The sequence below is a fragment of the Oppia nitens genome, unplaced genomic scaffold, assembly GCF_028296485.1.
Source record: "Oppia nitens isolate AA-2021 unplaced genomic scaffold, nextdenovo-longstitch-racon4-pilon3 scaffold1_pilon_pilon_pilon, whole genome shotgun sequence".
NCBI lineage: Eukaryota > Metazoa > Arthropoda > Arachnida > Sarcoptiformes > Oppiidae > Oppia > Oppia nitens.
The window spans coordinates 8,447,896-8,471,203 of NW_026533199.1; the positions used below are offsets into that span (position 1 = coordinate 8,447,896).

At 20.0% G+C, this 23,308-nt stretch overlaps 2 protein-coding genes across 3 annotated transcripts; one reads left to right on the forward strand and one right to left on the reverse strand.

The window, feature by feature from the left end:
• Window positions 1-5,403: 5,403 nt before the first annotated feature.
• LOC128952087 (diuretic hormone class 2-like) lies at window positions 5,404-12,815 on the reverse strand. 2 transcript variants are annotated; one of them, XM_054297423.1, is made up of 4 exons: window positions 12,760-12,815; window positions 7,902-8,005; window positions 5,741-5,845; window positions 5,404-5,619 (listed from the first exon to the last, which is right to left on the reverse strand). In XM_054297423.1, exons 2-4 carry the CDS (start codon window positions 7,997-7,999, stop codon window positions 5,499-5,501), a joined length of 324 nt encoding a protein of 107 aa, XP_054153398.1. In that variant the 5' UTR covers window positions 8,000-8,005; window positions 12,760-12,815; the 3' UTR covers window positions 5,404-5,498. The 2 variants fall into 2 exon arrangements, with proteins under 2 accessions (XP_054153398.1, XP_054153397.1); XM_054297422.1 differs by lacking the exon at window positions 12,760-12,815 and adding an exon at window positions 11,066-11,251.
• A 6,243-nt stretch (window positions 12,816-19,058) lies between these two features.
• Window positions 19,059-21,331, forward strand: LOC128966529 (L-sorbose 1-dehydrogenase-like). The gene is made up of 5 exons (XM_054313379.1): window positions 19,059-19,440; window positions 19,510-19,785; window positions 20,019-20,660; window positions 20,720-21,034; window positions 21,129-21,331. The coding sequence occupies exons 1-5, from the start codon at window positions 19,059-19,061 to the stop codon at window positions 21,329-21,331; spliced, it is 1,818 nt and encodes a 605-aa protein (XP_054169354.1).
• The last annotated feature ends 1,977 nt before the right edge of the window (window positions 21,332-23,308 follow it).

The window sequence follows — 23,308 nt, forward strand, 5'->3', positions numbered from 1 at the left end:
TTTTATTGATAATTCAATTTTGAATTTTAATTTTTATATAAATATATGTGTGTTAAAATTAATATGATATATTAATAAATGATAAGTATTAACTGACAAATTATTTAAAATATATTTTATCTTAAATATACACATAATTTATAATAATATTTATATAATATTTAAATGTATATAAATATTTATAAAAAAATATGTAATTAATTTCATATATTATTAAAATCTTATATTTAATTAAATAATTAATAATTAATTGTATAAATTATAGTTTCATTTATTAAAATTAAATGCATTTAAAATTAAATATTATTTTTTTTACTTATTAGATTTAAAATAATTTTTTATATTTATAACATTATTTATTATAAATTTATGTGATAATTGTTATTATAATATAATAAAAATTAATTTATTAGTTATCATGATTGTTGATGAGTTATTTTATTTTATTATTTTGCTTAAAATGTTTTGAATTTTTAATAAGTAATTTAGTTAATTTACAATTTTAAGTAAGATTAGTTATATTTCACTTTAAAATTAACATAAAGTATTATTATAAATACAATACAGTTTTATATACAATTAATATAAAAAAATATAATAACTAATTTTTAAAATTTTGTTAAAATTGAAATTATTTTTTTCAAAAATAGTCGAAATAATAATACAGTATTAATGTATATAACTTAGTGCACTAATTGTGAGACTAATTATATAAATAAAATATATTACATCATATAATGTTTTAAATCCACAATGTTTTGTAGCATATTTTCAAACAAATTTTTCAAATTTGTTTTATGGATTCTATATATGTGTGTGTGTGTGTGTGTGTGTGTGTGTTGGTTTTCGAACTTCGAATTTTGAAATTCTGATTACAGATTCGGTTAGATCATCAAAAATAAGGTATAGGGGATCAGCATTAAAATTTTGATATCTCTCCAGGTACTTAGAAAAAATGGCGGCCAAAGTACAAAAAAATAGTAAAAAATTTTTAAGTTTAAAATTGAATAAAGCATCAAAGTAAGTTATAGGAATAAGAAATAAAATTTGGAAAATGAAAGAGAAAATGGCGGATAAATTAAAAAAAATAAGGTTTAGTTGTTAAAATGTAAGTTAAACATCTAAATGCAGTTAATTACAATGTTAAGTTATAACAATAATTTTTTTTTATAAAATGGTGGATAAATATCCATTAATATTGCATCATAAAAATTGTCACTTAATAGTTTAGTAATATGACTCATATGGTCTAATTGTTATCATGAGTAAATATTTTGCTTATATGATAATAAAAAGTAATTTACGCAATAAAAATTTGTTTTAGATAATGCTTTCTAGCATTTTCAACTGGTTTTATAATGTTTATGTAAAATATTTTATTAATATTATTAAATTATAAAAACTCATACATACTGTTCATAATTTAGTATTAGAGTATATATTGTACACTAAATTTTATACACTTAAAAATATAATGTATTTTATATTTTATTAGTCAAAAGTACATAAATTAAGATTAAGAAGTGTTTGGGGTTTTGTTAGTCACACTTGTATTACATTCACACGACTCGTATAAGCCTTATATTTATTTGCGAATAATTTCGTTACGATTACTATAAAAAAAATCACATCAAAAACAAAATTAAATTTTTAATAATATATCAAAACTATAATTAATATTTTTATACAGTTTACGTTAGAAAATAAGGTTTTGTTATTATCTTTATTATTATTTTTATTATGGTTTTTAAGATTTTTACAATATGATTGTATTAAATATTTATAAGCATATACTATAATGTTAAACAATGTCAACATAGTGTATAATAATTAATCATTAAATGATTAAGCCATATTAGCTAAAAGTAAAAATTTAAATTATAAACTATAGGTATAGTAATTAAAATGACCATATTACATTAGGCGTGGTTCACATATTACGTTCGCATTTGAGGGGAGGGGGTTAGCCAAAGCGAACTTTTGCGAACGAGGGGGGGGGTAGAGACTTTAAGAACGATCCCATTTAGATAATATTTTATTTCTTGTGGTAGGCGGGGGGTAGCGGTTAGGGACATGCGAACGTAATTTTTTTAAATAGCTACATGTGAACAATTGCGAACATAGGGGAGGGAGGGGTCTAGATTTCTTAAAAAGTGCGAATGTAATATGTGAACCACGATGTGAACCATTATACATGTTATCCCATTTCCATATCAGACTCTCGATTCCTGTATAGTACAGGTGACACCTGTATGGGTGGTCAGTCTAATAAAATTTAGTAATGATTATTTTATATTATATTGTTATAATAAAAAGTTAAGATACTATTAATGTTTGTATTTATATATAATTATTATTTATTTAAATTTTAGTTAGATTATTAATGTTTGGTTAAAAATAAATAATTTATAAAACTATTTATACATTTGTTAAATACCAGTGAAATCTTACAAAATTGTTAACTCTTAAAGCATTGGGTATAACTAGGGTTCGGGCAAATTTGTTCCCTCGTTTTATTATCCAAAAGTTTCCTATTTTTCCTGCTTCCAGGATATTCCCAGGAAATCTATTTCCTTGTACTACCACTTATTGAACTTTAAACAACAAATTTTATTATAAGATTTAAATATTAAATGTTGTATTATAATGTATTTTGAGTGTTATTGTTAAATACTATCACTCGTTTAATTCAAATTTAATTTTAAATATTTTAATAAAATTTTATGCAAAATAATAAGTTTTGGTTATTTATTGTAGAAAATAAATATATTTTCTTTTCTAACGAGCTATGGAGAGAAAATAAAATATTTTACATATTAGGGAACTTCCCTCTTATGTATAGGTTGCCAAACTCTAGGTATAACACAGAATAATACATTGTTGACTATTTGGATAAATTAGTTAATAACAATGAAAAACAAACAAATTTGTTTAAATGTTACAAATGTGTATTGATTTGACAATAGATTATGTAATAATTACATTGACTTAAACTAATATGTATTCTCATACGATATTACTATACAATACTGCAAATGTGAGCTTTTTATTGATACGCTTACATATTATATGTAACATACAGTATATCTATACATTTGACTAAATCAAAAGTTAATTGTCTGATATATTTGCAATTTCATAAAATAATTGACTTATTTATTTAGAAATAAATATCCGGTCATTGTTTATGTTGTTATATAAAGTATATATATATATATATATATAGTTTGTTTGTTTGTTGTGTCCCACTTAACTAATTTCAGGTAAAATGATACAGATAAAAAGTTTATTTAGTTTAATTTGATGTCAACGATATATATATAGTAGATAACAAAACAAATAGATTTAATAAATGGAAAGGATTGACAAAATTTAGTGAAACTTATTTGGAAAGTATTAAGATTAACGTTAAGTCATTAAAATAAAAGACAACAATTCAATACATTACACATTACTGTATACAGTATACTATATTTTTGATTAATCTAAATTTTATTTCGACATTTACTTTTATAATATTTTATTTTTTTATTTCTAAATTTAATTTAAGTATAGTTAGTTAATTAATATATATACAGTATATATATATATATATATTATAAATTTGATTATTTTTTATTTATTAATAAAATTTATAAAAATTATAGTGGTTTATCTAATATTAAATCTATTATTAGTATTTTTTGTCATAACATGTTTTGTTATACTATAAACAATTATCTTAATATAATTTACAATAATAATACATAATTTAATAATATTCTAATACAGATAATTACTGTGTACTGTATAAATAATGTGACTTTATTTGCACAAAATTTAATTATTAAATATCTGTTTTATTTATTGAAATTTTTATTAAATAATATTTATTAAAATATCTAAAAAACAATAATTTTTCTCATAGTTAGTCATAAGTTAGTAATACCAAGTTATATAAAATAAAATAAAACATTTGTTTCAAAAATGACCAAAAGTTATTTAACAAATATCTGTAGTATTTTTTAAATATTTTTTAAATATTTTTTAAATATTTTAAATATAAATTTAAATACAAATATATATTTTACATGAAAGTAGTTCTAAAACTTAATATAAAGTATAAGATAATCTTTATTTAAAACAGCATTAAATTTACTTTAAAATTAAAGTTTATTTATATTTATAACTAACTGGTAATGTATTTAACATTAAATTTGATGTCTTATACAGTAATGTTTGTTCAGTACTTTTTTAGAGACAATGTTTTACACTTTACCCAACACTTGAGTATTTGTCATCTCATTCAGAGTCAGATATTAATGTCAGATACTGTTGTAACACAAACATTGATATCAATTTTTGATCACTATTTGAACATTTTTTCTATAAGAGAGAGAGAGAGAGAGAGAGAGAGAGAGAGAGAGAGAGAGAGAGAGAGAGAGAGAGAGAAAGATATTGTAAAAATATTACGATTCAAATATTTGTTTTGTTGTTTTATAGTTTAAAATGCAGTAGTTTAACAAAATAAAAATAAATAACTATTAAATAAATTATATTTTAAATTGATCACTTTTTTAATGTCATAAAAATAATTATATTAAGCGTAAACTAGAAAAATAAATTGCTAAAGTTGCTAAAAAAATATGAAATTTATAAAAATTAATCTGCTCTTAAAACAAAATAAAAGTCAATAATTTTTAAGAAAAATTATATTATATATTAAATGAATGAAATGTATAAAGATTTTGTGTGATAAAAAGTTTATTAATTATATTAATTTAAATTAATTTAAATAAAATACACGGAATGTAACAAATTTTATTTACAAATAATAAATTTATTTTTATAGTAATAATCAGAGAATAAGTCAATAAATTTAATTAAATAACACTTCAATAAAAATTATTTATTATAGTTCTATACATTTACGAAAATTTCGACTACATTTACAATTATATTTTTAAAACTGCTGTTTACAATAAATCTACAATATATTTAAATCTTTAGTGTTGTAATTGTTTAAATTATACAGTGTTTGCAATATTTAAAAAAATGAGATATCATAGTGTTATATAAACATCTTTTCTTTTGTAAAGTTTGTGATAATACACAATCACTTTACTCTCACTTTTCAATCACTCGTTCAGTTTAGTGTCAATTATATCCTATAATAATATATAGATATTGTACTGTATTTTAACAACAAAATATTTAATTATTTATTAATAATAATAATACAATATATAAACATTAATAAAAGTATAACAATAACAATAATAATAAGTATAACTAAAATAACTTATTATAAGTAAGGTATAAATTATTAAATAGTTCAATAAAAGTTTCCCAAAAAATTACATTTATTTAAAAGTAAAGTAAAAGTTTGAAAAATATTAAGGATATATAAAGTTTGATTTTTTGGAAATTTGAGAAAATTATATTTATTATGAAATATGACATCAAAGTGTTGCCAGAGATTTGCACTGATATTATAAGTTAGATATCATAACAATGGTTCACTTGCGTCGTCTTCCGGGTCCGTTAGCAAAGCTGGCGGCAGACATACCCATCAAATGTTTGGCCGCTTGACTGCCAGAAAAGCCGCGACTCAGTCCTAAATCGATACCACGTTTTTGACTATAAAACAAATGTTTACAAATATACAATAGTATTAAGAGTTTTTTGACAATTATTTAAATATAAAAAATGTCAGATTTATGAGTGAAAGACAAAATTTAAAGAATTAGTTTCGACTGACTTCTTATAGCTGTTATAATCAGTGTTTGCAATACTTTGTGCCAACGATTCCAAGACATTCATCACTTGTTCCGGATTCTCGATCTCAATGATACTCCTTTGCAGTCTTTTATCATTTAAATTATATAAACAATAATAAAAACAATAAGTTTTTCTCATAATACACATCATAAACATAACAATAGCTATAATATCATTATACAGTTAATATATTTTAATATATTTTATTAATACATAAATATATTATTTAATCTCAATATATCTACTATATATACTACTAATTATACAATAAATTAGGAACAAATAAAAATTAGTTATAGAATTTCAATTTAGTTGTATTTACAATATTATAATAAAAATATTTTATTTTATTTACTTCATTTTTATTGTGTTTGAATATAACTTTCTTCAATCCATTATATCAAACAATTGAATGATTGATGAGTTTATGTGCTTTTAAATTATTTATTTGAAATATTATTAACTTATATAACAGTATTAGCAAATAGGTGTATTTGATATCAAATCATTGCTTAGATCTATAGATTCAAATAAATTGCTGTTTATGTTATATGAGTTATATATATTATATATTTATATATAACGGTATAATAATAATATGATTTATATCATAATGACATATGCAAACTAAATAAATAGTAATATATTTGAGAATATTATTAGATAATCTTTAATAGAAACAAATATAGCTTAATAAGTGGTAAATATGTTGTTTAGTCAAAAGTAATTTCACAAAATTACACAATTTATAGTATTTTAATGAACTAACAATAGGACAATAGGGTTGATGTTTTAGTGTCTAAAAAATAACAAAATAGTAATAAAAGTTGCTATTTATAGGAGAGTAATGTCTTTATTTGTTTCTTTACATTGAATTTGCATTAACTTTTTCATATCATGAACTTAGTTAAAAAAATTAAACTTTATTTTTACAATATTACATTATAAATAATCTGTTTAAATAATAAATTATAATAAAAAATATTTGACTAATAATGAAATGTCATTAACAGAATTTATTTAATATTATATTATTTAAAACATTTATAATAAATATTAAAATTGAGTAACAGTTTTGCTAAAATTTATTATACGTATTCATTTATTTAATAAAATTTTAGTTATTTATATAATACATATATTATATAAATATACTAAATATCACTAAATTTCTTTCATATAAATATTAGTATTGTGTATTTATGTGCATAAAAGCGATTAATATCACATAAAAATGATTTAATAAGTTTATTTTTTCTATAAAATTTTATTTATTCTAATCTAAAGTGATATTTAAATATTAATATTTTGACATTTAAAGAATAAATATTTTCCTAAAAATTGCAATATATAAATATTATATCAATATATTTGTTTCATTAAATTATATATTAGAATTCTAATTAATAACTGTTTAATTGATAATATTCAAATTGTTATTACTTAAATTTAGTTAACATAATTTTTAATTTACTTCAATTAGTCAATAACTAAATTAAGACTATCATTAACTATATTTAATATATTTATACTAAATGCTATTTATAAAATTATCTATAATTTTTATACATACTTTATACATGTGTTTGTAACTATGTTTATAAAATACAGGCAAATACATTATAAATGAAAACATTAACAATAAAATGTATAATTTCCAGTTTACATAACATAACGTAAATGCAATAAAATCTTTACAAAAAAACCAAAAATTAGTATTAATACATTAGACTTTCATTAGACTTATTTTTTTGTTAATAATTTATATGAAACATGTATGAAAGTGTAAATGATTAAACTTAATTTTGATCATTTATACTAAAATTTAACATATTTTTATATAACATTTTTCTATGAATTGAATATTTAGAAAATTTCTAAAGAATATTATTTTTTTTAATATTACAAAAATTTTGATTTTAAAAATATTATATTTTAGTACTTTATAACAAATTTGGTTCTATTAAAATGTTTTTATAAGATTTAATTTTAAACATTTTGAAAAAATCTAAATAAATGACTATTTAAATGTTATTTTGGTTATTAATTTATTAGATATGTTATATTAATATTGTAAATAAAGTAATTTTTCTTAAATATTTATATTGTTTTAAATGTTATTAAGCTATAAATATACATACCTTTTATCATTTTGAGGAAATGCAGAAATTAATGAGACATATATTATGGATATTATTATAGCAATTGAAATACACTTCTCTGGGCTTAAGTTCTTCATTTTCTGCTATAAAATAAAAAATATATTGTTTAAATCAATGTAAACATTTAGATAAATTTTACAATAAATTTAACAAATACATAGTTTTAATTATTTGAATTACAATTTATAATGTTTTTTATTTAAACAGAGCAATGATTTATATATATTGTATATTAAACATGATTGAATTGATTCAAAGTTTGAATTTCAAACATATAGTTAATTTAACAAATTGTCATACTTTAATAGTTAGAAAATAACTAAAACTAATTATTTACTATAAAAAATACAGTACTATTGCATTGTTTCGACAATTTGTTAATTTAACTATATTTTTGAATGAATTCATAAAGTTTAATATTATATATGTTTATAGATTATTCGTCCAAATAAAATACAATAACACAACAAACAAAATATATTATACATATTTTATGAATTATAATATAACTTAAATTTATTTTTTTATACATATAAAGCCAATAAATTTTTTAGTTTTGAAAATGTGAAATATTGAACAAACATAATATCATATTATGAGAAGACATTCAATAAAAATAAATATTTAAATATTTGAGATATTTTTATTACTTTAATAATGTATTTGTTTTACTATAATAATGCTTAAAGCAATAAAATGTATAATAATAATGGTTACCCTAAATAATATAAAAATTATTGTTATATACTGTAAATACTTATTGATTTAATGTTAAATTGAAATATATTCAACAAGTAATACATAATTACTCTAATTATTAGTTTACCATATTTTTAATATATTATAAAATTCATAATTAAATTCTTTTATATAATTATAAAAACCTTAACGAAATTCATTGCCTCACTAATTATCAATAAATTGTATGTTTTCATTAAATTTTATTTTAGTAATTTATCAAATTTATAAATTAATTATATTTTAATTAATAATTAAAAAATAGTTATTAATTTTTATTATTATAGAATATTTTAATTTTGCTTTTATGATTTTTTGTGATATATTAATCATTTGTATTACAATATATTACATTTGGAGTCAATTGCTATAAATATTAAATGCAAAAAAACATATTTTTATATTGCGTTGAATCGCATCAATAATAGGCAATCATTAATGTAAAACAATGTCTTAGTTTATATACAATCGGGATTTGAACCAACAAAACATGTTTATTATAAAAATTGCATTTCTTTATAGGGCTTCCTGTTATTAATATTATCGTTTGATTCATACAAAACAATTTTTTATATAAACTATAAGATAATGGTTTTTTGATACATAAATTAAAAATACTTTTATGATAAACATCACAATTTATGGTTTCACTACAGTATTATTTTAATATAAAGATAAATTAAATATAGGACAGTATAGTATTACACAAACATAATAGTATATATATATATATATATATATATATATAAATTGTTTATATATAATATGATCTAAACTTTAGTTGTTATATAATTTTATTGTTTATTCACATAAACAACAAATATAATATAAAGTAAAATGTATTTTAGTGTTGCTAAAATATTGGACGAATTTTCATGATGATTCCATTAATAAAAATTAGAAATTGATTTTTAAATAAAAAAAAAATTGAATTAAAAATTTTGAATTCCAAACAAATTGTTACAAATAGAAATATATCAAATAATACTATGATTTATATGATATATAGAAATTTATAATATTAAATTATTGATTCTAGTGGTCAACAAATAAGTTTATCAAAAAAATCACTTAAATAAAAACTAATTTTATTTTTGATTAAATTTATAGTGACGTTAACACGTTATATGAATTATATTTTTATATGTATGCAAATAAAAAAACGTTAAAAAGCATTTATAAATGGATTTCAAACACATTTGTGACAAAATATAATCTTATTTAATTCAATTTAAATATAAAATATAAATAGATTTTAAGCAATTTATTTTTAAAAATGCATTTTTACAAAACTAAAATTTGCAAATGATAAGATAAACAAATATTTTTAAATAAAACTTAATTATTAAATATTCGTATACCATCAAAATAAGATCAGATAATAATTAATTTTTAAAACTCTTAATTGTTTTAAATTAGTGATAAAACATTTATAATTATGTAAATAAAGTGAAATATAATTTATAAATATACAGTACATAATATTAAAAATTTTTATTTAGTAGTATATACATAAATTAGTTATTACTCGTAATTTCATAATTATAAAATTATTTAAAAATTTATAAATATAAACTGTTTTAAATTCAAATGATTACTTATTATGTTATTAATTAAAACCCAAACACAATAATATATATATATATATATATATATATATATATATATATTGTAATCTATATTCAACTAAGAATATATATATATATATATATATATATTAAAAAAAATAAAAATTTTCAAAAAATGAAAATAAAATATTTATATTATTTTAATAAAAAAGTTTTGTTTAAACTATTACTTAAATAAATTACTTTTTTGAAAATACTTTATTATTAGAATTTATATACAGTGTATATGCATAGTATGTATATATATCACAATTTGTTATTTAATATATTTGTACTCAAGAATATTCTGCTATTTATTTCATAATTATTAACATTTTTATTTATTATACCTATATATATATATATATACAGTATATATTAGTAATAAAATGAGACTTCAATTATATGACCAGTTAATTGAATGAACAGAGATTTATATTAACTGATGAAACTGTACTACAAGTATAATATTTTAGTACTAATCATAATAATAAACTTGAGTTAAATTTGTAACTAATTTATTGTGATTGCAAGTAAATTCTGTGAAATATATTTATTATATATAATAATAATAATAACAAATACAATGAATATTATATTTATAAAATTATTTGATATAAAATATTGTTTATATTAGTATTAGTATAATTTATTTGTAAAACGGTCAGAAAAATTAATAAATTCTTAGAAATATGATGTAAAAAATTTGATAATAAAATTTATGTATTTTATTATATATATATATCTTTTATATACTTATTAATAAAAACATAATACAAAAATAATTTTAAAACTTACCAAAGTGTTTTAGAAAATTATTTATTAATAATTGATTTAAAATTAGTAGTTTATTATTAAAAGTCAAGTGCCGTGTTATTTAAAAATTAAGTTGAAAATTGATAAAAATAATTGAAATAAAATATCTAAATATCTATTGATGTTTTTGAATGTGTGTTAAAAACACTGCTAAATATGTGCCAACAAACTGATAGTAAACGGTATTTCTGACAAACTTTATATAGACTTCAATAGAGATATTTTGATGGCATGTGTTGTATGTGTCTTACCATTGAAGCCGACGATTGGAAATTCAAGTCACGAGACTCTGTGCGTCAAACAGATAACCAATGTTTGCCTCAATGGCTATCATTATATGGCTAAACATTAGACCAAATAGTAAACTATTGTTTCATAAATGTAATCAAAAATAATTGAATAAATTAGTGCTAACAATATTTCATATTTATAGATAATTATTAAAAAATTATAGTTAATATGTTTTAATTTTAATATAATAATAAACAAGTTAACATCAATTAACTACTGTATACACAAAATATTTTACGTTAAAGTTATTTATTAACAACAAGTACTTTACAGTATATAAAAAATAGATCCGTTTGGGAGGTGTTAATCAAATATTTATTAAAACGGGTGAATATAGTGGAGGGTGACTCAAAACATAGGGACGTCCATTAAACATAACTTATACACATTTTCTTAACAATTTAAAATAATTTTTGATTTAGACATTTAGCATAAATATTAAATATAACTTACAAAATATAATTATTATTATTAAATAAAATTTTTAAGGTATATTTTCTTAAAAATTCAAGATTATAATTTATGTCTATATTTAAGTTGTCTAAATTAGTTATTATATTTTAGTAAACAATGATCGGTATGCTATTATTAAATAAATCAACTAAAATACATTACATTAAAACTACAATAAATTTAAAAACCTATACTGTATTCCTAAACATAATAATAATTTATTTTATTAGTATAGTATAGTAATATATAAAAATGAGTTTTGAATATTGCTTAAACAAAATTAAATATTATATAAAAACGGTATAAATATAATTTGACTTACAATATACTGTAAATTTATATATATATCAATAGTATATAATGTATAAACTAGTAAATAATTTATTTTATATATTGGTACAAGTCTATAATATTTTATAGAAGTAATAATAATATATAATTTTATTGCTTAATACTATATAATTAATTAGAATTGTTATATAACAATATAATTAAAACTAACATAAATATTCTTACATATTTTTTAGGTAAGTTTGAATTTGTTTTATAAATAGATATGTATTAATATTTATCAAAAAAATCATAATTACAGTAATTGTATTAATTAAATTATTAATATTGATATGGTTTTTAATATCATTTTTTAAAATAAGTTTTATTTCAACTTATAATAATATATTTGATATTTAATACTATTTAATATAAGTAATATATAAGTGTAATAAAAATAGACTAAAATATTAATATCATTCTCATTAAATAATCAGAAAGTGGTCAGTAATAAAATACACATATTATATAATACCTGTATTAATATCACTCAATAGATATATATTTTTTGATTGATTAAGTATTTATATATTGATATATTAATTGAAAACATAAAAACTCTAAAATTATTTTTAAAAATTGATATAGAAATAATTATTTACATTTATAGAACAATTTAGTAGTCATCATTTTTTTTGCTGAAATATTCACATATTTTTACAGTACATAAAAATCAAACAAAACATAAAATTCAATAGTAATGACCAAAAACCCATTTGTTAAATACAAATATTGTATCACATATTTTATTAGGAATTTTGTTTTTTTTGTGCTAAAAATGTAATTTAATATTATAAACAATAAACAGAATATACATTTTTATTTAATATTTTTTTTAATCATTTTCAATGTTAAATGTTTTCAAAATGTATTACTAGAAATCTTGATCATATAAATAATGTAAATACAAAATATCAATTCTTATGTTTATTTTAAACAATTTTAATATATTTGAGTCAATATTAAAGTCAAACCAGAATTTTGATACTTTGTTGACATTTACAATATATTTTCACTTTTATAAGTCATTATTGAAAACTAAAATATAGTTTTCTAGTCATTTGTCACTTTATTTTGTAAATATTATTCATATTTTACTATATATATACAAGATATATATATATATATATATACTATATATATATTAGATATTTAAATACAGAGTGTATTACAAAGTAACTATAAAAAGTTATACATTTGGACATAAAATATATTCATTTAAATACTATTAAATATAAGTAATAATTCTTTATTTTTGCAGATTATTGCATAACTAAATAATTATTATATGTAATAGATAGACTAAAATGGTATATATATATTAATGAATTATACAATTAATAAATAATTTTATTTTAATCTTCAATTAGTGAACAGTAGTTTGACAAAAATTACAAAATAAAAATATTATAAATCATAATTTTTCTATTATATTTAAGATAATTTATTTGAAAGTTTTAGTAAGTTAAACATTACATTGCATTTTTTACAAATACATTAAATATATAAAGTTTGTAGTTTAATAAAATTTAAATTAAATTATATAACTTTTAAATATAATATCTCATAAAATTTATTACAAATATTTAGTCAAATATCATTTGATTTATAAAAATAACAAATTTAATTTATTTTAATTTACATCTTTTTAAAAATATATATTTAGAATAACTTTACGAGAGATTAGTAAAACACTGTATATTAAAAATATTTGTCTCTATTTTTCTACAAAATTATTTTCACGAACTCCTGAAAGGAGTACGTATCTGAATTCTATATGTCCCGTCCGTCCGCATTTGATTGAATTTTTAAATTTTGACTTCAGATTTGGATTAAGCATCAAAAATAAGGTATAGGGGATCAGCATTAAAATTTTGATATCTCTTCGGGAACAAAGAGAAAATGGCAGCCAAAGTGAAATTTTTTTTATTTAATAGTAATTATTTGATACCCAACATGACTATAGTTGAGTTTATTTTGTTATACTGAATCATTTGATACCCCACATGACTATAGTTAGTTTATTTTGTTATACTTATTTATTTTATACCTCACATGAGTAAAGTTTACTTTGGATTAGGAGTTCGTATGGAAATGCTTTCTAGCATTCTCAACTGGTTATATATTTATTCAGTTCATGTCATATAATAACATATTTATTAGTGTTTTAATAATTTATTTAATGTGTACTCAAAATATAACATTAATAGTGTTTTTATTATATTACACATATTATTACAAATCCTATGACACTATATGTTAAACCCTATAGAATTTTTCTGATTATTTAAATAAATAATATAATATAATAATTATTTTTTTTAAATAATAAGTAAATTAGTTTGTATTTAAATAGTAGCAAAATGAACATTACATTTTCAGTAAACATTTAAATAGCTAATTCATATTGTTTTTTATTTTTAAATAATTGAAATTGTACTTGATTATTTTATTTATTTTATTGTACAAAATTTTTATAAAAAATTATAATAAAAAAACTTAATTTGATTTTTTTTACAAAAATGCAATTATTATTAATTGAATGATATTTTTTGTACAAAATATACTGTAAAAAGATTATACATATAAATATACTGTATTTGTTTGGATATGTAGTAAACAGTACTGTATTTGATTTTTATTACTTTTACTAATTGTCATTAACTTTTTCATCTTAACTAAACCATTGATAAATTTGCGTCAGTATTATAGCAATGAAGTTAAAACCTTTTTTTTAATGAAACTTAATTCAATAATTTTGACTCCAATACAGTTAATAGTTGATTGTTTTTTTAACTTTTAATCGATAAAATGTTTATTGAATTGATGCACAATTCTAATAATACTTAAACTAGTCTTTTAGTTATATCGTATAATATCTGATTTATAAATTATTAATAAATATATTTGAAAGTACAGTACATTATATTCATTAATATTTGTTGCATTCATAAATTTCATTAATGATTTTCATTAGTATAAATTAATTACAAATTGTTTACATTTAATACTTTATATCTTTAATCATTATTTTATGTTACACTAAAATAATAATTTATATTAAATAAAAATGAACTTTTACAAAAAAATAATTTAGTATATTTGATATTTTATAAAACATAACTTATAACAAAACATATAAAAACTAGTGTACAATATTTTGTTGATTATTTAATCATTAGGGAATTCAAATATCTTATATTAAAAGGTTTATTTATAATTAAGTTTTATCTTTTAATAACAACTATTTTAAATATATTCAAAGAAAATCGTTTATTTTAAAAACACATTTACTTGAAAATTTAACTTAAAATTTAAATAAAACCATTTGACTAATAACTAAATTTGTTTATTATTAATATTACTGTATTATATTATATTAAGATAATTATTTTTTACCTCATATATTCAATATGTTATTTTATACTAAATATTATAAATATAATATTATTTAAATAAAATTAATTATTTTTTTATTAGTGAATTTTATTTGTGTCATAAGAGAAGTGTAACAATTTTGTATATAATATAATATATCACAAGTATTGTATGGTATAAAAAATAATTGAGATTATATTCATTATATTGATCATAATGTATAGAAACATATACTGTATTATATGTATATTAAGATCAAGCCCTCATTGTATTATACCGTACTATACTATAATTTAATGTAAATACTGTATAATGCTTTAATCATTATTACATCAAATTATTATTTTTATATTTTGTTATTATCGATAAGTTATTCATTAGTTAGAAGATTTTGTGCTAATTATTATAACATTTTCTAAATATGATAAATAATGCATAATATATTATTTAAAAATTAATTATATTTATTTTTTAATATATAATATAATTATAATTATATCATATTTATACTATTATTATGTTATTAAAATTAATATTACTAAAATTTGTTCTAACAATATATTTAATCAAAATTAATTTCAGGAAATAATAATTTTATATTTGTATAGTTTTAGTTTCTATCATTTTAAAATGTTCAAATATTTAATACTATAAAATCAAATATATTACAAAATAAAAATAAATTTATATTAATAATTTTAATATTAGGCATCTTAAAGTTGATATTAATTATTTATAATATATTTATAATGTAATCTATTTTTAATATAAAATTTATTTGCATAATTAAATAAAAATATACCAAATTTACTAAGTTAATAAAATTATTATACTAAATAAAATTAGATGACTTATATAATTATAATTTTAGTATATTTATCTGAAATATTTAGCTCAAGTATATAATAGCATATTGTACTCTATAAATACTGTACATTATACTGTATATATAAATGTTATTTACCGGTATTACAGTAAGTGTTGAGTAAATTACTTATTGAATTATTTTGCTAAATGTTTATATTTGCATTACAGAATAAATTTAACATAAAATAGGAATTAATATACTTTATATAACAGTTTTTAATAATGTATTTAATGATATATATATAAGATATCAATTAGTATTGATAATTATATTATCTTTCAAAAGAAATAATGATTACAGAATGAATACATACATTAAAAATGTATACTAAAGTATTATAAATGACAATAAAAGTGTTATTGTTTGTGTCATTAAATTCAATAAAAAATATTAATTAATAAATAAAATTATTACAATTAATATATTAGTTTATCGATCTATATATTACTTTTTATTTAATATTATTCTAATTAAATCTATACAAATATTTTATTCGCATTTATTTATACTATTAAAATTTTAAACTAAATTTAAATAATGTTAAAATAAATAAAACATATAAATTGACAAAATGCACAACATATACTTTATGAGTTTTTCATATATATATATATATATATAAATATGAATAAGTATAAGAAAGATCAGTTATATTAATAATTAAAATAAAAATAAAAATACTATGTTTAGTGAAGTTTCTGGAAATTTACTCTCTGGAAACTTTGAGAAAATTATAGTTTTACACACAAATTATGATAAAAAATATGTATTGTTAATGAAATTATGACTTTATTTAACAATACATTTATATTTATTATTAGTTATATTATATCATTTACTGTATTTGTCGATAAATTAAATACAATAAAAGAATACAAAAATAGACAATTTAAACATTAGAATTATTAATCTTATAATTAAATAATACAGACTATACATAAAAATATCACAATTAGTATTGTTATAATATATAAAATTTGTTGTAATTTACATAAAAATAGAATCATTTTAGTTATTAAAGATTAATTAGTTTTGTAAAATTATTTATTTAATAACTGATTTAAAATATAATAACTAAATTAACATAAATTAATTTATTAAATATTTTTTATACTTAGAATTATAAAGATTAAAATTATTATTTTTATTAGATTTCATTAATATTTACAAACAAAAATTATAGCAAATATAATTTATATGTTTCCAAATTATATTAGGTATAAAGTATAGAGTAAAGTAACAAAATAAGGTTTTATGATTTATATTGGATTATAAATCTATGTTTTTTTATTTGATTATTAAATATAATAGAAATTTAGAGCATATTATTTGGTCATTCAATACCTTAACATTATTAGTAGTAAATCAAATAATATGAATGATATTCATTATATCACAGATTTATTAATATCGAAATACATCTAATTTTTTATTTTAGTCACGTTTTCATTAATAATAAGACACTCAATGAATAATTGCATTTCTCTCGTATGGAAAGTAAATTTATAACAGCCTTTAATAAATAGCTATTTTGTGGTCAATAATATTTATTTATACAATTATAATATGAGAGAAAAACATGCTATCGAAATAAATTGATAGTTATAAATATATTAATTTTTATTTACAAATAAAACAATATTTTTGTAATTTTACATTTTTTGTAACTAAAAATATTTAACGTTTTATAAAAAAATATAAAAACCATTAAAACATTCAGTTTTATTTATTTATAAATATATTGAAAATATAAAAAATATGTCTAATAAAAATGTCATATTTATTGTTTAAAGATATAAAATGATTGCAATAAAAATGATAAAATGGATATTTTGTTTTTTTTGTGTATACAAGTGGTCATCAATATAGACAAGCGTTTCTCATTTAATCTAAGTTTTAGTTTTTAATGTACGTTAAAACTAGTGTTACCAATACTAAGATTTTATTTATCTGTAATATACTGTATTGTACAATATTATTGAATTTATAGTATTATATACCTGTATATATTAACTTTAATTATTATATTCAAAAATATGAGAATGATATAAATGTTAGATTTATATATTATAGAATATTATTAACTTAATAATTTATTTTTATTTTTAATAGTCATTTACTAAAAATTATTGTTTTATTATTTATTGAAAATAATTCAAATTTCAATAATATTGGCAATGCTAGTTATAAATATAGAAAAATAGTATAATACAGTACTTATTTACTCCAATATCTTCAATAGTACAATAAAATATTGAATATGAGATTTCCTAATAAAATAAAAAAAAATTTTTTCCTGATCTAATAGTAAACAAAATTGATTTATATTTAATGTCTATATTTTTCTGTAAACATAACCAATAATCTAACATTGTTTAATTATTGTCAAATTAACAATAATAAATATTTTCAAATAACTAAGTTAATAAAATTACTTATTTGTTTATAAATATAAAATTTGAGAATATATTTAAACATTATTATCTAATAGAATATGGGTTAAATAAATTTATAATATTACATGTATAGTGGCACCGGTATATAATTTTTTAAAAACAAATTAGTAATTTATTTTGTCTGGAAATATAAAATTATAAGTATTTAACAATAAGCGAAAAGAAAATAATTTTTATTTGAAGATAAATTGATAAAATTATGACTTTAATTATAGCGAGTCTGTCATTACAATTGATTACAATATCTATAATAACACTTCAGAGACAATTACAGCACTTGAATATAAGTTCCCGAAAGACATGGAACTCAACATATGATTATATAGTAGTGGGCGCCGGAAGTGCCGGCTCTGTAGTGGCCGCACGACTATCGGAAAATTTAGCTGTAAATGTCTTATTACTGGAAGCGGGCGGAGCTGAGACTGCCATTACGGATATGCCGGCCAACTATTTTTCAATTACCGGTAATCCAGAGTTTGACTGGAATTATCTAATTACAGATCAGCCATTTATAGCTCGTGCCTACAATCAGCCGATTCATATGTCAGTCGGCAAAGTTTTGGGCGGTTCATCCACATTAAGTAACTTTTTAATTTTAAAATAAAAATGTTATTATTATATTAACAATACTAAATGTATTGAATAATTAGGTGGAATGGTATACAACAGAGGAAATCGTAATCATTTTGATGAATGGCATTCAAGATATGGCTGTTTGGGCTGGAATTACGACAATATTCTGCAATACTTTTTGAGAGCCGAAAATAATACGGATACCAATTATTTAACTAAAAATGCCAAATATCATAGCAATACGGGACCGTTAACTGTGTCTTCAGATTGGAGTCATATAAATGTTTTGCCTATTTTTCAAGCATTTCTCGATACGGCTGTTATGGCCGGCTATCCAACAATTGATGTTAACGGTTAGTAAACTTGTAATCAATAAAGCATTTATCTAAAGTGTAATCAGTGATTAAGTTGATATTAATTAGGGTTATTAACAATATAATTACAATTTTTATGAAATATAAATTATTATTATATAATTATATTTAACTTGTTTTGACATTGTTGTCATATTGACTTTTCGGCCCTTTTTTTTATCAATTTAGTATTTTATGACTATTTTATTAAATTAAAATATTGTCATTAATAGGTCCAACACAGGAGGGCTCGACATTATTTCAGCACACAATAAAAGATGGGACAAAAGTAACCACTTCTGGTGCTTATATCGCGCCTAACATTAATCGCACGAATTTACATGTCGTCACTCGAGCCAGTGCTACAAGAATTATATTCAGAGGACTGACTGCCAAATCCATTGTATTCACGCGTAATGGCATTGAATATACAGTTAATGCCAATCGCGAAATCATATTGTCTGCGGGCAGTATAGGATCGGCAAAACTACTGATGCTTTCGGGTATTGGACCTCAAGATCACCTCAACAGTCTAAATATACCCGTCCTGTCAAACTTGCCGGTGGGCAACAACTTTCACGACCACACTTCAGTTGTACTCTATTATGATGTCCTCAATCAAAGTCGTTCCTATGATTTAGTTGAACTGACGGTTCAAAATCTATACGACTATTATGTGAACTCTTCGGGAACACTGACTATGTTTCCAAATGCGGCCACATATCAGGTCACACCTGTTAACAATCAATATGATTGGCCCGATATTATGACCGAAATGACCCGAAGCAATAATTTATGGCAAAACTTGTCGGATATTATGCGACAATATGGATCTAATGTGGAGGAATGGCAAGACTATTGGAGACCATATGTTGGTAAGGAATAGGTTATCGTTTTCATAAAAAGATAAATTACTATAATTATATATTTAAAGGCCGAAGACTTATTTTAATGTACAATCAATTGGTTAGACCTCGAGCTCGTGGAACAGTAAGACTGTCATCTAGTGATCCAAATGCAATGCCTTTAGTTAATCCTAACTATTTGGGAGATCCCTATGATATGGAAGCAATGGTTAGTGGTGTGAGAAATATGATAACTCGCATATCAACTACCGGTCCATTTGGCCAACAAACTAGACGTATATCAACAACAATACCCGGTTGTATAAAATGTGGTAACGACGAGACTTGCGACTCATATTTACGATGTTTGGTCAGACAAACAGCACAAGCAGTTTATAGACACGGTTTGTATCAATTTTTCACATTTTAGATAAAAACACATTAAAAAAAACTATAAACGTATAAGTGATTTCACACATAAATTTATATATAAAATAGTGGGCACCTGTAGGTGTGGATCAACCACTGATAGTCAAGCAGTGGTTGATGAAAGGCTTCGAGTAATTAATGTAAAGAACCTGCGAGTGATTGACTCATCTATTATGCCTCAAGTGGTCAATAGTAACCATTTGGCCGCAACCGTAATGATAGCTGAGTTTGGATCTCAAATGATTAAAGACGATATAAATCGTATCGTTTAAACTTATTTTTAATACATTTTCAAATATTTTACATATTTTCTAAATATAAAATAACTAAATTTTTAATTATTTAGATTTTTATAAGTTATTTTTTATATTATATCAATAGTTTCTTTTAACTTGTGATCACAATTGACATCACAATAAATTGAATAAATAGCTGAACACAATCTATGTGTTTGATTGATATTTCCATCAAAAAGTTGTCGATTTGATCTAAGAGATGATTGACAATCACTTAATGTATCATTTTTATGGTATTTCTCATCCACTTTGATGGTAACGTTTTTCTCGTCTTTGTTAAACAATTTCAATGATTTGTCTGTAAAATTAAATACAATCCGATGTGTATTTAATTTTTGTGTTGGAAAAGGACTAATTTCTCTTAAAATAAAAATTAAATTATTTTATAAAAAATATTATTTACTAAATAAAATAATATTACTTACGATTCATTATTGTTGGCATATTTTATACCAAATTTTCTACCCATTAGTCTTCTGTTTGATTTAATTTTAGTTTTACCTAATATTTTACTCAGTTCTGTATGACTGATGTCTAATTGTATGTTTATTAAATCATTTTTGTCAATTAGTAAGCAATTAAATATATAAAATTCAATTAAATATGAAAAAATTAACAAAAATTTGAAGTATAATAGCATTTTATAAAATCAAACTTAAAATCAATGACTAAAATATAAAAACAATTGAATACTTTAAAGATTTTATAAAGTTTAAAATAATAAGAAATAATATATATAAGGATTAACTTAAATCAGGAAATACTTTAAAAGTTTTGTATTATTTACATTTATATTATTTTAAGATACAATACGATATAGACATTACTAATATAGGTTATTACTGTATAATAAGTTAGTAACATAAATATTAAACAAATATAAAGAAATCAATATCAAAATTATTTTTAAAAATAAATAATTGTTAAATACTTTATTCATTACTAATGCAAAAATAATTTATGACATTAAACTCAGAAATTATCATAAATAATAAAAATTGTTTTTAAAGAAATTTAGTAAAAAATAAATATAAATTTAAATTTATAAACAATAATGTATTTAATGTATACTTATATTGATAAGCATTTTTTATTAGTAGGAATTAGTTGTTGGACTCGTTTTAGAAATAGTTTTAGTAAGAGTAGGTGGACTCTTAGGTTTGGCAGTTGGACTGGTAGTTGGACTGGTAGTTGGACTGGTAGATGTCCTGGTAGATGCACCGGACGTTGGATTGACTCTAATAGGACTTATTTTTAAGTTATTTTCGGGACTAACTTTTGGCCTATTTTCCGATATTTTGGTTGACTTTTTAGTGTTTACAACATTTTTGTTACTATTGTTATTTTTATTGGACCCAAACATAGCATTTGGCCCACTTTTGATGACACCTGTGTGTGAATCGACTGTATGGACACTTTTAAATGAAACTCTGGAAGCCGTCACTAATGTGTCGCGACTGGAGATCCGTCTTCTATCAGGTTTTCTTGTATTGTTTTCAGTGGATCGGGATTTGCTTCTATAGACTATAAATAAAGCAATTCCTATCAATACTGGAATAGCTATTATAAAGAACAGTACTATCAATAGGATGTATATCGAGGATAAACTCGACTCAGAGGACTCTTCATTGTTGCACTGGATGTCAAACAATGAGAATAAATCGTATTCAGTATTAACCAGATTTCTGATATTGTCTTCAATTATATACTTAAATATTTTAGACTCTCTTTCCTTATTTTTGTCATCAAAATGCTGTTCATCTCCGATGGCATAAATAGTTCCGTTTAAATTAAACAATCCGTGAAATTTGATGGTCGAGTGATTCAATTGAACTGATTTGAATGAGTCTTTCCAATTGTCTGTCTTCAAGCGATTCCAATAGAGTGTTGGTTTAGATCGGGTGTCACCGAATGCGTTAACTATAAACACCATTTCCAACTTTTCCGGCACAA

Excerpts from the sequence above, each read along its gene's own strand:
- LOC128952087 (XM_054297423.1), bottom strand. The coding sequence starts at position 7,999 with ATGAAGAACTTAAGCCCAGAGAAGTGTATTTCAATTGCTATAATAATA. Across the intron at positions 5,846-7,901 it reads TTTCCTCAAAATGATAAAAG|ACTGCAAAGGAGTATCATTG; the intron begins GTATGTATATTT and ends AAATGATAAAAG. Across the intron at positions 5,620-5,740 it reads GATTATAACAGCTATAAGAA|TCAAAAACGTGGTATCGATT; the intron begins GTCAGTCGAAAC and ends TTTGTTTTATAG.
- LOC128966529 (XM_054313379.1), top strand. The coding sequence starts at position 19,059 with ATGACTTTAATTATAGCGAGTCTGTCATTACAATTGATTACAATATCT. Across the intron at positions 19,786-20,018 it reads TCCAACAATTGATGTTAACG|GTCCAACACAGGAGGGCTCG; the intron begins GTTAGTAAACTT and ends TGTCATTAATAG. Across the intron at positions 20,661-20,719 it reads CTATTGGAGACCATATGTTG|GCCGAAGACTTATTTTAATG; the intron begins GTAAGGAATAGG and ends ATATATTTAAAG.